A 16,408-nucleotide genomic window follows, 5' to 3' on the forward strand; every position below is an offset into this window, starting at 1 on the left:
AAGTGTAATAGGCTACCATATTGGTTGAGTGTTCAACCCTATCCATTCTTTGCTAAGTTTTACAAACGTTATAATTAGGGACCGGATTTTTAGGTTTTTAAAAAGGCCCTTTTAGGTTTTTGGAATAGGTGAAGTAGATTTTTTTATGTTTTATGTCCAACCTATGAAAAGGGATCTCAAAAACTGTCCGATCGTTAAAAATTTATCCTTACAGTTATTCTCAGAAAATAAATATTTATTAAGGCAACATGGACCATGAAACTGACCTTTCCAAGAACCAAACTATTTATCAAAATTTATATCATTAGAAATTTTTGCTCCTCCTTTAACATTATTTGTAGTTTGAATAAATTATTGTAACAATTAACATTTTATCTAATATAATTTGCCTTGATATAACTACATTAATTTCAATTTTCAATAGATAAAAGGTACAGTACACACAACTTTTGAATTAAATATGTTCAAGCTAATCAAGAATTATTTTAAAAAGTAACAAACAAACAATACAACATTATTTCATGGTACTGTTCCTGGTTGCAATATACGACCAAATACTTTTGAAGATTCTGGACTGGAGTTTTTTCCATTGTCTCTCAAAATACATTTGAAGGACAAAATGGTTCTTTTGACAGCACATGACGTCATAGGCGCAAATTTCATCGCTGCCACTGCAGCAGGTACCCATGGTAACTGACAATTGAAGCTTTCCCCCTGGAGAATTGAGCACACATTTTTCATTTTTTCAAACCCTGGATTCCTCTGCGGTACTTTCTTCAGTTTTAATGTGTCGGCTTCACCCACGGGTCCTGGTACTTGTTTCTATAGAAGCGAGTCAATGACACCAATTGCATCTTTCAATTGTAGCGACGAAGATTCCAAGTACTCAATATATTTTGGAAGGTCACTGAAATGTGCCTTGAGGAAAGCAAGGGAGCCATAGATGTTGTCACTGCTAAGTACAGATTTTGCCTTAGGGATTGAGACAGCCTCCTCCACGTCGAGAGAGTTCTTGTCTCTCTCTCCCACCCCACCCCTCCCTCTCTCTCCCTCTCCCTCTCTCTCTCTCTCTCTCTCAATGTATTGATATTTGTCTCGAAATTAAAAAAAAATCAGTGTACAATGCAGTAAGTACAATGATTTAGGTTTTTTTTAGGTACTAAGGTCCAATTTAGGTTTTTTAGGTTCAACAGAATTCACATAGACGACTCCTACGATCATGATTAGAAAACGTATTGAAGAAGCAAGGAAAAAAATAGGTATAAACCTACAAATCCGGTCCCTAGTTGTCATACGTCACCAAATACGTCACTACTGACGTCAATAGAGCTTTGAAAGTTTAGCATACAGCGTATTCCTAATCTCACCGGTCCGGTGGCATCAATGACGTCACGTTGCAGCGAAATAAGGAACGAAACTGTTGGAAGGATCGATGGCTGTCATGGCGATTGTACAAGTTGTTGTCTGTGCTACGCTAGCAAAATTTTGCGAAATTTTCGTACTCCCATCTTGTTCAAAGAAAAGATAGCATAAACAATTTATTTCTTGAACCGGTAGTAATAACTGGTCCGTTGACATTTTCGCTCATAAGCCATTAACATATTGTTTTTACGTTATGCTCATTACAAACAACACAGCAGAACACACCGCCATGACACAACAGTGCACGATGTCATTCGTCTGCTAATTCCCGCCCTACACAAGAACCAATGAGATTCACTGATGGCGGCTGATGGAGACTGCCACCACCTCTGCAAGTTGATGGCACCGGTGCGACACCGGTGGAGCATCAATGACGTCATCGATGGAATTCGGAACACCGTGATGCCATCGGATTGCTCACCGGTGAGATTCGGAATACGCTCATAGCAGGAGGGTGCATAAACTCTGTAATATCTCATTTACCTTGTAAAATGTGAATGCTTCATGACAATATTTGCCTGTGGTACCTACCATGTGCTGGGACAGCATCTGCCTGAACGTCTCCGCTTGTTGGTCCGGTCCCTTCTCGTTCCCTTGCGCGTTCAGCTGGAAAGAAAGTTAAACGTTACATTACATTAACGTTATAGATAGCCTACTAGTATTTCAACAAGGTACTGTGTCACGATATCAAATTACTGTTAAATTTCTGTTATAGCGTCGTGTCACTGTTATGTAAACTGACAGACGAGTTGAAATGTTCCTCTAGAAATTCCTTAGAACGATTTACTGTGTTAAAAGAATGAGCAGAGTTGTTTTTTGGTACTAGCGATATACGTCTGAACTCTGCAATTAAATATCACTCACGATGGCTGCAGGCGGGAAGAGCGCTACGCTTTCATGAAGGGGAATGCCAGCGATTGCATGGGGCTTGGGCCAGCCAAGAGGCCGAGCAATGCTTCGGGACTTTTAAACTGCCCGGTCTGTAGTTTGATTTTGTATGTTATTTTATATTAGGCCTATGTATTTCTGATGACCTGAACTACACTAGAATAAATAAATAAATAAATAAATAAATAAATAAAATAGATAGATAGACAGACAGACAGATAGACAGATAGATAGATAGATAGATAGATAGATAGATAGATAGATAGATAGATAGATAGATAGATAGATAGATAGATAGATAGATAGATAGATAGATAGATAGATAGATAGATAGATAGATAGATAGATAGATAGATAGATAGATAGATAGATAGATAGATAGATAGATAGATAGACAGGCAGACAGACAGACAGACAGACAGACAGACAGACAGATAGATAGATAGATAAGCAATTAAGTGAATAAATAAATTAGTCACTAAATGATAAATAAATAATTAAATAAGTAAGTAAATAATTAAGTAAAGGAATAAATCAGTAAATAAATAAGGAAATAAATGGTAAATAAATAATTAAGTAAATAAATTAGTAAATAAGTAATCAAGTAAATAAACAAACCAGTAAATAAATGAGTAAATAAATAAAATAGTCAATTAATAAACATGTAAATAAATAAATGAGTAAATAAATGAACATGTAAAATAAATGAGTAAATAAATAAATAAGTAAACAAATAAAGAAACATGTAAATAAATGGATAAGTGATTAAGTCAATAAATAATAAGTAAATAAATAAATAGGTAAATGAATAGTAAACATGTAGATACATGAATAAGTAATTAATTAAATAAATAAATAAGTCAATAAATAAATAAATAATATTTGAACTTTTGTAACCGTGATATCATTGAATATTATATTTTTAGGCTATTTTTCTCAAATTGAGGCAATTTCGTTACATTGCATTGTAATTTTAGATAATGATTTTAAATAATATTTAGATAATCAAATTCCGAGTTATGATAATGATGACGATGATGATGATGATGATGATGATAATCACCGTTGTCGCCATTCTCAGTGCCATCGATGTCTTGATAGAAAGCTACACATTGTTTCACCGTGCAGTCCCGTCCATTATCTCATGAAACACAGACGTTAATTTTTACCTCGCGGTTATTTAGGAGGCCGTGACTGTGCAAAAAAATACTTCAAAGGACGTCCAAGCATTCGAAGCCGTCCACAAACGTTTGGTGATGTTTTAAATAATGTATTCTTCTGCGTGTATAGTGGACTTCACTGCTGAGATCAAAAGAGACCGCACGCCTGCGGAAACTGGCTAATTCAGCTCCCTTTGGGAATTTCATTCGGAAACCAGTGTAAATTGTGTGGCGTCGTTGCTATTAGCCTTCAATATAAGTCATGCGGCCTACACAACCAATTTATTGGAAAAATGTGTTTTGTTTTAGAACCCCCGAGGCTCCTCAAACGAGTTGAAGCAGGCCATGTGTAACAGTCCAATTGTATTTCATTCAATTATTATTTTCAGGCTTTATTATATTAGATTAAAGGATGAACGATGTAGCAATTAATGGCGTGGTGCTGAATTCATACAATGGTAATTCTCATAAAACAACATGCCATGTCACTCATACTGTATGCGAAATGAACCACTAGTGGCCTAACAAAGGAACATTGTTATCACAGCCTAACAATACTCGGATCCTGGCACACTTTTCTGTGTCCAAATGTAAGTATGACTCAAAAGTACCCACCGGTTTACAGTACTAATTAAAAAACGTTTTGATGGATGGTGTGATGTTTGTGTGCATTCGTTACAGCAAAATAAATATTGTGAACATTTAATTTACTGACAAAAACTCAACTTAGTGAGGAAGCATTTGAAAGTTGGTGCTCTTTAAGTGAGGAAAAAACGTCATTCTCATCCGCCAATTAAAGGATTAGACAACCTGGCCGCCTGAATAGCAGTAAATGGAAACTGCCTCTTAAAATGACAGCTGTTTGTCCGCTATAATCTTTTCGCTGTAAGAAAAATCCTATGTAAACAATAGCACGTGACTGAAGTGAGGCTTCATTGGCCCCGCTGTTTGGCGCCATAGATTCTCACAAGGGAAGGGTTTTTGGCTCGAACAGGAATTTTTGGTTAAACATTTTTGCAGACGCTTACCTCACAATGGTGATGAAGACCGTAAAAGCATTCATTTGTGTGACTCTCCGTAGGGTTGGTATTGGTCAATACACTTCTTTAAAAATGTAGCCTACATGAGGATTCTCTATAAAATGCATGAAACAGCATGGAGCAGGGCAATACGCACAACACGCAGAAGCAACACCTGAACAATCTTCTGAACCACACTCCAGTGCTGAACAATCAAATGCCACCTGAATTACATTTCTGAAGTCCGAGACTTGTTCAGGATTCACGTAACCAGCTGACTGCCAGGAATACTGAAGCATAGGGCGGTATACTGGAGCAGACAAGTGGTTATGAATAACAGAGTGCATTTTCATTATAAACACTCGATTTCCCAAGTTAAGTTCTGGATTCTCAGCAAGAGTCCTTATGCAATCTGTTATACTCCGAGCATATATTTTGTATTGTCTAAGGAAATAGATATTCAGAGGCTGGATATATTTAGTTTTTTAGGTGGAATGATCATACATTTCATGTCTTAGCCTTGGAATGATTAATTGATTAAGGTTGTATCCTTGTGTGCATTCAATGACTCACACAACAGTGTATACTTTTGATTAGCTGCAATATTTTCAGACAGAACGTTGGAGAAAAATGTTCTTAAATGGGTTTTAGACATTTTACCACTCGCACTAGCTTCTAGGCTAGGCTAGGCTTACGGGTAAGGTGTCCCATCTCCTTAACTTGTGTAGTGCTCTCCCCACCCCTCAACTTGTACAGTGCTCTAACAGACAAACCACACATTACACAAACGAATGCTTTTGGGAGCTTTACAGAGATGTAAAGATGGGCCTGTAAACAAATTTTGGATACGAAATTCCTGTTCGAGCCGAAACCCTTCCCTTGTCACTACGTGTTCCCGCCTACTGTTGTACATTCTGTTTCATGTTATAGATTTCCCGTTACTCGTCAAGTAGGCCTAACCTCACTACTATGCATTCGTTTGCTTAGGAAACATTTACTTTATAATTACTGTAATTAAATTATTTTTAATTCTTATGTCTTCACAATGGACAGTTGAGGATGCAGAAGCCATACTTCAGTACCACGTGCTTACGTGAACAACTACAAGCTCAAGTGACGCCAGCTTGTTACAAGAACAGACTACTTCGGTATTACTGTTGGTATTCATCCGCGTTCATAGTACATAAAAAATGTAAAAGTAGCTTTTCTTTTACATAGCGTTTTACATATGAGTGAAGTTAAATGTTTCATCGTATTTAACAACTAGAATTCAATTTTTTATTTTCAAATAATACAAGATTGTGGTTTCCAAATACGAACTATATTTTCCTGCGTCATGTGAGTGTTTCGACTGGGAGCCAATCACGGGTATGACAGGAACGTGCTTATGTTTACATTAGGATTTTTCTTACAGCGAAAACAGTATACGTGCTATACCAGGAAGGTTCCGAAACGGAAACCACTGTAGTCGTTGAGGTTGAAACTCTTGGCCACGTTTTGGGCACCTGTCCTTTCAGCGAGATAATGCGGAAATCTAGACATCGCAGAATCAGATTCATGATTACCTTGAAGTTTACTACAATTCAGTAAAGAATTGTATTGTATTGTGTTGTATTTTATTGTATTTATTTACATTCCATGGTATTCGTACATCGCTTCACAGCTAGAATATGGAACGTGTCAAAAAAATCTTAATAGTACTACAAAGTCTTAATTATAGTCACAGTCTAGTTGAAATATATACAGAAGAGTTTTGCAATATACTAGTACAACACAAGGGTTAGTATCGATACTTAATACAAGACAGAAGTATTCATACAGCGTTGTTGAATGTCATGAATTCACCTACAGAATAGAAGGCGGGAGAAATTAGGTACTTCTTTAATTTGGCCCTAAATAATTTTATGTTTTGAGTTTTATTTCTTTATATCCATAGGGGGGGGGGCTATTAAAAATGTTTATTGCCATATAACGCACTCCTTTTTGATAGCACGATAGACTTGCCGATGGAATATGAAAGTCATTTTTTTGACGTGTATTTATGCTAAGAATTGTTGAATTAGTTACAAAGTCTTCACGATTACATACGAAGAAGATTATTAATAAAATATATACTGACAAGTCATGGGAATTATTCGTAGTTTTTGGAAATGGTTCTCCATGATTCCCTAGATTTGGCACTCACTTTTATTCTAATGACTCTTTTTTGTAATAGGAATTTCCCCAGAATATTATTCCAAAACTCACTACAGAATGAATGTATGCAAAGTATACTGTTTTTAAGGTATTGATATTTATTATCTTTTGCATAAGTCTAATAGCAAAACATGCTGAATTTAGTTTGGGGATGATGTCTTTAATATGATTTTTCCATTTTAATATATCATCGATTTGTAAACCAAGGAATTTGGTTGTTGTTGTTTCTAATAGAGGCCTGCTGTTAATCATTGCGCTTGAAATTTGTCAGATCGAATTTGGACAGCTAAGTAGGAAATAACTTAAAATATTCTGTGCTGTTGATATTAAAATGTTTCTTTTATAGGTATTATTAATTTAGCAGTGGGAACAGTGTTAAATATTTATAGCCAAATAGGAACGGGGTAGTTTTTTCTTGTTACAAGATGAAAAATAAATTAATAAAAATACAACAATTCAACTGGCAGCTAATTTATGTCAACGAAATTTCAAGGTAGATTTCGATATGAGCTCACTGACAGTTCCCTTGTTAGGAAATGCAATATTATACGACGGGTGGTGTGAAATCCACTTTTTCCTGTCGGAAATTCAATTATTACAAGTTATGGAAACTAAAAATCTACAATAACTATTATTAACCAGAAAACTAACCTAGGTGTATAGCGTTGTTACATAAATATGAAAAATAATTTCTTCGGATCAGCACTTCCTCAGAGTTGGCAACCCTGCTTTGAATAACGTACAATGTAACTTCATACATTACATATAACACAGTCAACTTTAACAAAACGTCACTTCACCAAGGTGTTCTAATAAAAGACACGAATGGGAAACAATCCATTTTGCAAAATCATTAATTGATGGCTCTTACCGGAATCATGAACACGTGACCTGGAGGTCCCGGGATGCCATTGGTTCCGACGATGCCGTCCCTGCCCATCTGGCCCTTGAGACCAGGAGGACCCGGCGCTCCTGGAGGACCCGTGTAGCCTCTGGGTCCGGGAGGCCCCCTCACGGTGACGTAGTGGTACCTGACGTCACTCCCAGGACTCACTGGGTACTCGTCTCCCGAGCCTTCAGCCTGGAAACAAAGACACGAGATACGTTTGCATAAATAATGGAGTTTACATTATGCACCTGCAGTGATGGAAGATGTAGAACGACTTCGAAATATTTTATATCATTCTAGTTGCCCTGAAAGTTTTATTTCTTCACTTTACGTATTTTATGTATCACAATCACACATCTCTGAGAATTTTATCTCTAGTTTTCATACTTATACCGTGTGATATAGAAGTCAATTGACAAATGGAATACATTACTGTAATTGAAAATATAATTGTATAGAGTATGTTCACCACCGCAAATGTTCAAAATGTGCTCCATTTGCTTGAATACAGTCCTCACTCGATCTTGAAGCTTAAAAATATTGCAGGTGGTATGTACTGGGTAATATGAGTGATCCTTTGTTTCAAGTCACCTATAAGTTCTGAAAAAGATGCTGTTTCACAAACCCCTAGAAAGAAATCAAGGGGTGTGGGGTCTGGTGACCGTGGTGGCCATGACTGAGGTCAACCTCGTCCAAGCCAGTGGACACCGAACATCTCATTTAGTTTCTGGCGAACTGTTAGAACATAATGTTCCGTGGTCCCATCTTGTTGAAACCACATTCTTATCCGTTTATTAACTGGAAAATCATACAGGAACTCCATTACATTGCTGTTCAACAATTCTCCATATGTGTGTTGGTTTACATTTCCAGCAAAGAAATATGGTCCCACAACCATTAAATCTTACAACTGTCTACAGCATTACTCTCGATGCTCATGGCATTATTACAATAAATAAATTATTAAGAATAGCCTGTAAGCGATGTTAAACTAATTTATGACACTCAAAGCATGATGTCCGTCTCTGTAAGGACATCAAACATCGTTATACTGGTGACAGACTACATTACTAATCGCGATTAGCACTTATCGCGATCAGGTCCGATTGCGATTACCGAAAATGTGGTGACACACTACGTCCCGTCTGGTCTACAGCTGAATTACCATAGAGGAAACAATTTTCTCTATGTAAATACGTATATGTTTGTTTCCCTCCTGGACAACACCTAAAGTTCATACTTTCTTTTGATGTTTGTTCATTGTTTCTTTCCTATTTGTTTCTTGCAGCTTGATATGGGAGCATATATAACAAATTTATATTTAAATATCCCGATCTTGTCAATTCTAATAGTTCTAGTAAAAAAAAAAAGGTAAAAGGTATCCCCGTAACATGCCATGAGGGCACTTGGGGGGCATGGAGGTAGAGCCCCATGCTTTCCATGACCTCGGTACTAGAATGAGGTGGTGTGGTCGGCATCACGCTCTGGCCGCCTTTTACCCCCGGGAAAGACCCGGTACTCAATTTTATAGGAGGCTGAGTGAAAGTTTGGCAACGAGGAAAAATCCTGTCACCACCTGGGATCGAACCCCGGACCATCCAGTCCGTAGCCAGCTGCTCTACTAACTGAGCTACCCGGCCGCCTTAAATTTAAAAAGTTATGTATGGATTTTATAAAAATTGAAGAATTATAAATTTAAATTTATATACTATAATTACATAGTAGACATAAGACAAATTGTATTGTATAATTATTAATTTCAATTCAGGAATCCGCCCCTGAGCACGAGTTCTCCTCTTTCAGGGGCGAGTTAAAGTTTTTTCTGTATATATTATATGTTATGTAATAATTATTAGGAAAATAATAAATAAATAGATAAATTTGTTAAAATTGTTATATGCTTTACAATGTAAACTGATACAATTTATATCATTACTATTTACATTATTTTGAAAAGAGATTTTATAACCTATAAAATTTGTATCATCATGCCAAAAATGTATATTATTTTGTAATAAAACATATTTTTAAAATGAACCCTAACCTCAACGTTAGCGTCGTAATGGAGACTGAAATTGAAAATCTGAAGGAAAAAAAACCACTTCCAGTTTGTAATCCATTATTGAAATGAAACATGTTTCAACAGCCTTCTATTGCTCTATATATATATGAAATATGAATAATTCGTCTGTCATTTGTTAATATATTTCTTTATATTTTTCTCACATCTGCATTAAATTTCTCCACTACGTCTAATAGTAGCCAAATTCATTTGCTAGCCATTCATTTTCGTTTCTATTTCATATAATACAATGGAAGGGGTAACAAAATTCCACAGCAGAAGCTATCACGACTTCCTAAATAATATAAATCAAGGTGATTCGAAACCAAAGATTACTAAAATGTTACTTTCGTCCACTGGGCCGTGCCTCAGCGCGGTTATCTTGTTCTGGAAACAGGATTTAGCTCCTGATCGCGATCGGGACGGTGACACACTACAAATCTGATCGCGATTAGGTCGACAGACGTTTTTTGGAAAACAGACGTAGGAAAACTAGAATAACATTCATTGTATAGAGACTCATCTAGGTCAGAAAGCATGGGTAGACATAACGGCTCGGTTAGAAAAGCCAACGTACTATGGTAGGAACGATCATGATTTTAAAATCAAATGTAGGAAACAGAAAACGGATGTAGGTAAATTCTCACTGTTAAATAGAACTATTAATGATTGGAATGACCTACCTGCAGCGGTCTTTGAGGGCTGTCTTTAAGGAGATTCCAGAAGAACTTAAAAAGTTGTGTATAAAGTGCAAATTAAAATTAAGGTGACATTTAACATTTAATTTTTTAAGATGACATGTATTTATTTACCCTGACGAGTTACTCCCTTCGTTTGAATTGTAAATTATTTAAAAACAGCATGTAAGAGAGTCTTAGACTAGATATGTTTAGCTTAAATGTAGTTCTGTTTATAAGTATGCATAAGGATGTAATTATTTGTCTTATTTGAACTGTTGTATCAGTGAAGCGAGGTGAGTCAGTGAAGTTATGGTTTTACAGTGCAGTGAATAGTTCCGATCAGTGATAATTTATAGCGTCAATGAAATGTGTTCTATAGTGTCAGTGAAATGTGTGCTAAAGTGTCAGTGAAATGTGTTCTATAGTGTCAGTGAAATGTGTTCTATAGTGTCAGTGAAATGTGTTCTATAGTGTCAGTGAAATGTGTGCTAAAGTGTCAGTGAAATATGTGCTAAAGTGTCAGTGAAATGTGTTCTATAGTGTCAGTGAAATGTGTTCTATAGTGTCAGTTAAATGTGTCCTAAAGTGTCAGTGAAATGCGTCATAGTGCCACTACAGTGAGTGAGATGAGAGTAAAGTGAAAGACTATTGAAACTTTTGTAGGGTCTCTACATATGTAGGTTGTATTGTAAAATTAGGTTATTTTATGTTTTATTATTAATTGTAATTTTTGTGTTAAATTGTATTGTGTATTCTTATTGTATTGTGTATTGCTTATCATTTTATTGTGTATTGTTTATATTGTGTATACCACTGCCACCGGGTGCTTGCCCACTTGCAGTGTAGGCTAAATAAATACATACATAATCGCGATTAGTGAGTGTAGTCTGTCACCAGTATAACACACTTTCAGAATCCAGGCAATACTCACGTAGGACACGTTGTTCTGGTACACATGCGTGACCACCAGAGGATCCGCGGTGCCTTTGACGCCGTCCGGGTCTTCTTCGACGTCCTCCTCGCCCTCCCCCTCTTCCTCGTCTTCGTCGTCCTCGTCGCCTTCGTCTTCTTCGTCCCGCGTGTCGCCCGATGCCACAGCTCCGATGACGCTGTCACAGTCAGGAGCGTAAGTGGTGCAGATCTCGTACGCGGCATCGGGTGTGGGGGCGATCTTGAGCAGCTGCACGTCCCCCTGCGAATGTGAGTAGAGACTTCAACGAATGGTGAAGAACCAAACTGTACTGTTTAAGTAGATTATGTGGGAAATACTGCCATTCAGACAGATCTAAAAGGCATACTAGTACCTATAATATTTTCGCTGTAAGAAAAATCCTGATATAAACAATAGCACGTGACTGAAGTGAGGCTTCATTGGCCGCTGTTTGGCGCCATAGATTCTCAGTACGTGTTCCCGCCTACTGTTGTACATTCTGTTTCATGTTAAACATTTCCCGTTACTCGTCAAGTAGGCCTAACCTCACTACTATGCATTCGTTTGCTTAGGAAACATTTTCTTTATAATTACTGTAATTAAATTATTTTTAAGTCTTATGTCTTCATAATGGACAGTTGAGGATGCAAAAGCCATACTTCAGTACCACGTGCTTACGTGAACTACGAGCTCAAGTGACGCCAACTTGTTACAAGAACAGACTACCTCAGTATTACTGTTGGTATTCATCCGCGTTCATAGTACATAACAAAATATGAAAGTAGCTTTTCCTTTACATAGCGTTTTACACATGAGGGAAGTTATATGTTTCATCGTATTTAACAACTAGAATTCAATTTTTTATTTTCAAATAATACAAGATTATGGTTTCCAAATAAGAACTATATTTTCCTGCGTCATGTGAGTGTTTCGACTGGGAGCCAATCACGGGTATGACAGCCACGTGCTTGTGTTTACATTAGGATTTTTCTTACAACGAAAACAGTATATAGCCAATATTCCATAAGAGCTCCAATTATCAACTGCACAAAAACAATAGCCTGCCTAGTGTTGTAGTTATAGTCGTGTCGCTGTTATTTCCGGCGTGACTCCTCCCCTTTGCTTACGTCTTGTCTTAGGAAGTGAAGGCTCTATAAAGTCTAGGTAGATAGTATCGTTCGCCATTTTTGTTCTTTCGTTGCCGAGCTAACAGACGAGGGATCTATTGGCACACCGTTAAACATTATCATGTCGTAGCTCCTATGATAATAAATCAAACGCACTGTAATTCAGTAAATAATTGAGCGGCAAATAACGTCCTCGTGTGCTTTCTGCGAACGCCAACGAAAGAGCCAAAATGGCGGGCGATTATATGTAAGTATTTATCCAGCCTTAGGAAATGCTTAACATTTTCATCAGCGAATCACAAGACGCACACGTTTACATGTAGCCGACCTGGAACGTGATTGGCTGCCGGAAATTAGAGCGACGGGACTATAGGGACCGTATTCTGGTCCAGGCGTTCGGAGATAAGATTAGTTGTTCATGGACTATATTGACCGGACGTCATGTTTGGCACATGCCACAGGTACACTTGCATCTTGTGTGTGCTGCCCATCTCGCACAGCCCACAGCAAATCTCGCCTCCTCATCTGTAACACTCTAGAGTTAAAGCCCAGTTCACATGAGTGTGGTTCTGAGAAATAAATTTAGGTAAATTTGCACCGTTGACAATCGGAATCATGTTTCTAGGAACTTGTACCATAATAGCCTGAGGAAGTATCTCAAATTATGCATGTTAGTCGTGAATGGTCCTACATAAAGAGTGTAACAAAAAGGTGTGTCAAAAGTTTAGGGAAACATTCCTTACATGTAAAAGATGAAAATGTGTTATAATGAACATTCATTCATTCATTGGTCCACACCTGTGGAGTAACGGTGGCCCGGGTTCGAATCCTGGTCGGGACAAGTTACCTAGTTGAGGTTTTTTCGGGGTTTTCCCTCAACCCAATACAAGCAAATGCTGGGTAACTTTCGGTGATGGACCCCGGACTCATTTCACCGGCATTATCACCTTCATTTCATTCAGACGCTAAATAACCTGAGATGTTGATACAGCGTTGTAAAATAAGCCAATAAAATAAAATAAATTCATTCATTCATTCATTGTTCTGCCCAAGGGCACCTTTCTCCAATCTTTCCTATTTTCTGCCTTCCTTTTCGTTTCCTCATATGATCCATATATCTTAATGTCGTCTATCATCTGATATCTTCTTCTACCCCGAACTCTTCTCCCGTTCACCATTCCTTCCAGTGCATCCTTCAGTAGACAGTTTCTTCTCAGCCAGTGACCCAGCCAATTCCTTTTCCCCTTCCTGATCAGTTTCAGCATCATTCTTTCTTCATCCACTCTTTCCAACACAGCTTCATTGCTTATTCTGTCTGTCAATTTCACACGTTCCATTCTTCTCCATATCCACATTTCAAATGCTTCTATTCGCTTCTCTTCACTTCGTCGTAATGTCCATGTTTTTGCCCTATACAATGCCATACTCCTCACAAAGCACTTCACTAGTCTCTTCCTTAGTTCTTTTTCCAGAGGTCCGCATAAGATGCTCCTTTTTCTATCAAAATCTTCCTTTGCCTTGCTATCCTCCTTTTGACTTCCTGGCAGCGTTATAGATAGACAGTGAAAATATTCACTTGAACTGTAAAATTGTTAATTGTTATTAACCCAAACTACTGAAAATAAATGGCAGAAAGAATATAGTACAGAGTAAAAAGTTCCTTGATCCTGCAGCTCTGGAATTAACAGTGCAGGCTCTCAAAATATTTCTTCAACAATAGCTCCTTGAAAAACATACATTACCAGCTGATCTCTCTATGAGTAAGTGCTGCAAACTGAAGAAAAAGAAAAAGTACCCATTATCCAGCCAAGACCACTTAGATGCAATGCCCATAAAACCTGTAAAATATTTTCCTTTTGAAAATAAAATATTAGAATATTTATATTTACAGCCTTACCTATGTCATACACTAATAATAAACTAATATTTCTGAAAAATACTTTTTCATTGGAATTGCCAGTTTGCCTGGGATGGCTACTAATCGTTGCCGCACCCAATGTTCATGTACTATATTTTGTGCGAGATCGTTCGTATTTGCTTGCTTTCCGCACAAAACCAATACGCGGTAAGTGTGAAATTCCACATTCAGTATTCCCAACGTAACACACATAACAATTTCCCTATTCTTACCGCTTGAGCGCGACATTCATTTTACTGCTTTAGGCTTTTAACATATTATTTTTAAAGACGTTCAATATGGTAATAATTATAAATTGGAAACTTACCACTGCAATTTCACCTAAATTGCACTGTTAATTATTGTTTTTAAATATTTGCAAAAATTAAGTAAACTCTACAACACCACAAAAGTTACTGCATTTGTAATGCAAATAACATTAAGGAAGCCGTGAAAAAATCAACAAGATTCCAGACTCATCATAGACTGGGGGGAAAAAAAGACAGACGTATATCACGGCCTGCTGCAGTATAGTAAACACAGAAAACATTTTATAGGAACAATGTTGAAGATAGATATATTTGTTTTCCAAAGTTGCCGTCATTGAACAGAAACCAAGATGGAGATTTCATTGCAACTAATTAGAAATTCCTCTTTCAGGTATGTAATAAACGATCTTCGCACAAAATAATGTACGATACACGAGCGGTATGTTTTCTTTCAATTCTCGGAAATTAAAAAAGCTCAACTACGTTTTGCTTTTTCAATCTTTTCCTCGAACATGAAAACGTCAACATACCGCTCTTGTAACGCATATTACTATTCATCCCTCTTTGTACATGTGAGGAATGTTTCCCTGAAATATTGTCATACCTTTTTGTTACACCCTGTGTAGTATAGTGACCGGTATCATTAGATTAATGATAAGGCTGGCGCTTCTAGCAGTGTAAGACGTCATCATCGCTACAGAAATAAAACTGAATATAGAGATAGAAAGACTTCGCGAGATCGTTTAATCTAGTTCACAGTAAGTTACTGGGAAGTGGAGCACTTGATCATACCTCAGGAGCTCGCAACACGAGTAATGTATTGATTTGAGGAAGTTCATAATGCAGGCGGTTTTATAAAACAAGAAGTGATCGTAAATTATTTTTGACATGCGTGTTTACTTTTTTGCTACAGAACATAAAGATTTTCACAACTGAATTATCCCGCCTATAAAGGATCGATAAACAAGAAACAGCTTTGAAGCTTGTATTTATTCAATGCAATAAATAATGTTAAATGTTCAATGTTATGATTTATCAATTTAATATTACCATTTTTTAACACTTGTTAAATATAAATAATGTATAAACGTCTTCGCCTCTTGGCGATAACATTGCAAAATAGGCAACATATTTGCAACCAAAACCTCTTCAAGTGATATCTCTATCCAGTGCTTTTGCTTCAGTAAAGTCTCATTTTACAAACCTATGGATCAACAATTGGCTCTCTTCTGACAAAGGAAAAATTTTACAGTCTGTACAAAAGAAACCAAATGACCTGGAAATGTACTAAAACTTGCCCAGACATGTTCAAACATTTTTAACAAGAGCCAGAACAGGTCACATTGTCACTCAATTGTACCTACACCGATTTCACATTTCTGATAATCCTACTTGTCTGTGGTGTAATAATCGTGATGAAGATCTGGAACACATTCTTCTATACTGTCCATCCAAAAACCACAAAAGAAGTAAATTAAAATCATCAGTACCAGTTGCAGAAGACACAGCCCTGCAGTATATATTGACTACACCCCAACTCTGGCTACTAGCAACAGGCATCTATAATGAACACCGATCAAAATACCCCTCATTTCTCCTGAAAAACAACAACTGAATAGACTACAGTGGATTATAGTGGACTTTATGTTGTCAGCAAACAGGAGATTGATATCATTTGTAGGGGAGAGTCGGGTAGTATCGGACGTCGGGTAATATCGGACAATGAGTTTCTTTCATCTACCACACGATGATAGTACCTGATTGACATGGTTACGTTTCTGTGATGTCGCATAGAGAAACGTAACCATGTCATTCAGTTACTACCATATGGTGGTAGGTGAAAGAAACGCACTGTTCGATACTACGTG

At 37.1% G+C, this 16,408-nt stretch overlaps 1 protein-coding gene across 2 annotated transcripts in view; it reads right to left on the minus strand.

Annotated features, from left to right (window-relative positions):
• LOC138702111 (collagen alpha-1(XI) chain-like) overlaps positions 1-16,408 on the minus strand; it is a 210,498-nt gene that overhangs the window by 100,723 nt on the left and 93,367 nt on the right. For both annotated transcript variants that reach the window (XM_069829693.1, XM_069829692.1), the window contains exons 5-7: positions 11,248-11,508; positions 7,557-7,766; positions 1,954-2,028 (exon numbers count right to left, since the gene is read on the minus strand). In XM_069829693.1, the coding sequence (XP_069685794.1) occupies positions 1,954-2,028; positions 7,557-7,766; positions 11,248-11,508 (546 nt within the window). The remainder of the gene's footprint in view (positions 1-1,953; positions 2,029-7,556; positions 7,767-11,247; positions 11,509-16,408) is intronic.

The sequence above is a fragment of the Periplaneta americana genome, chromosome 6, assembly GCF_040183065.1.
Source record: "Periplaneta americana isolate PAMFEO1 chromosome 6, P.americana_PAMFEO1_priV1, whole genome shotgun sequence".
NCBI lineage: Eukaryota > Metazoa > Arthropoda > Insecta > Blattodea > Blattidae > Periplaneta > Periplaneta americana.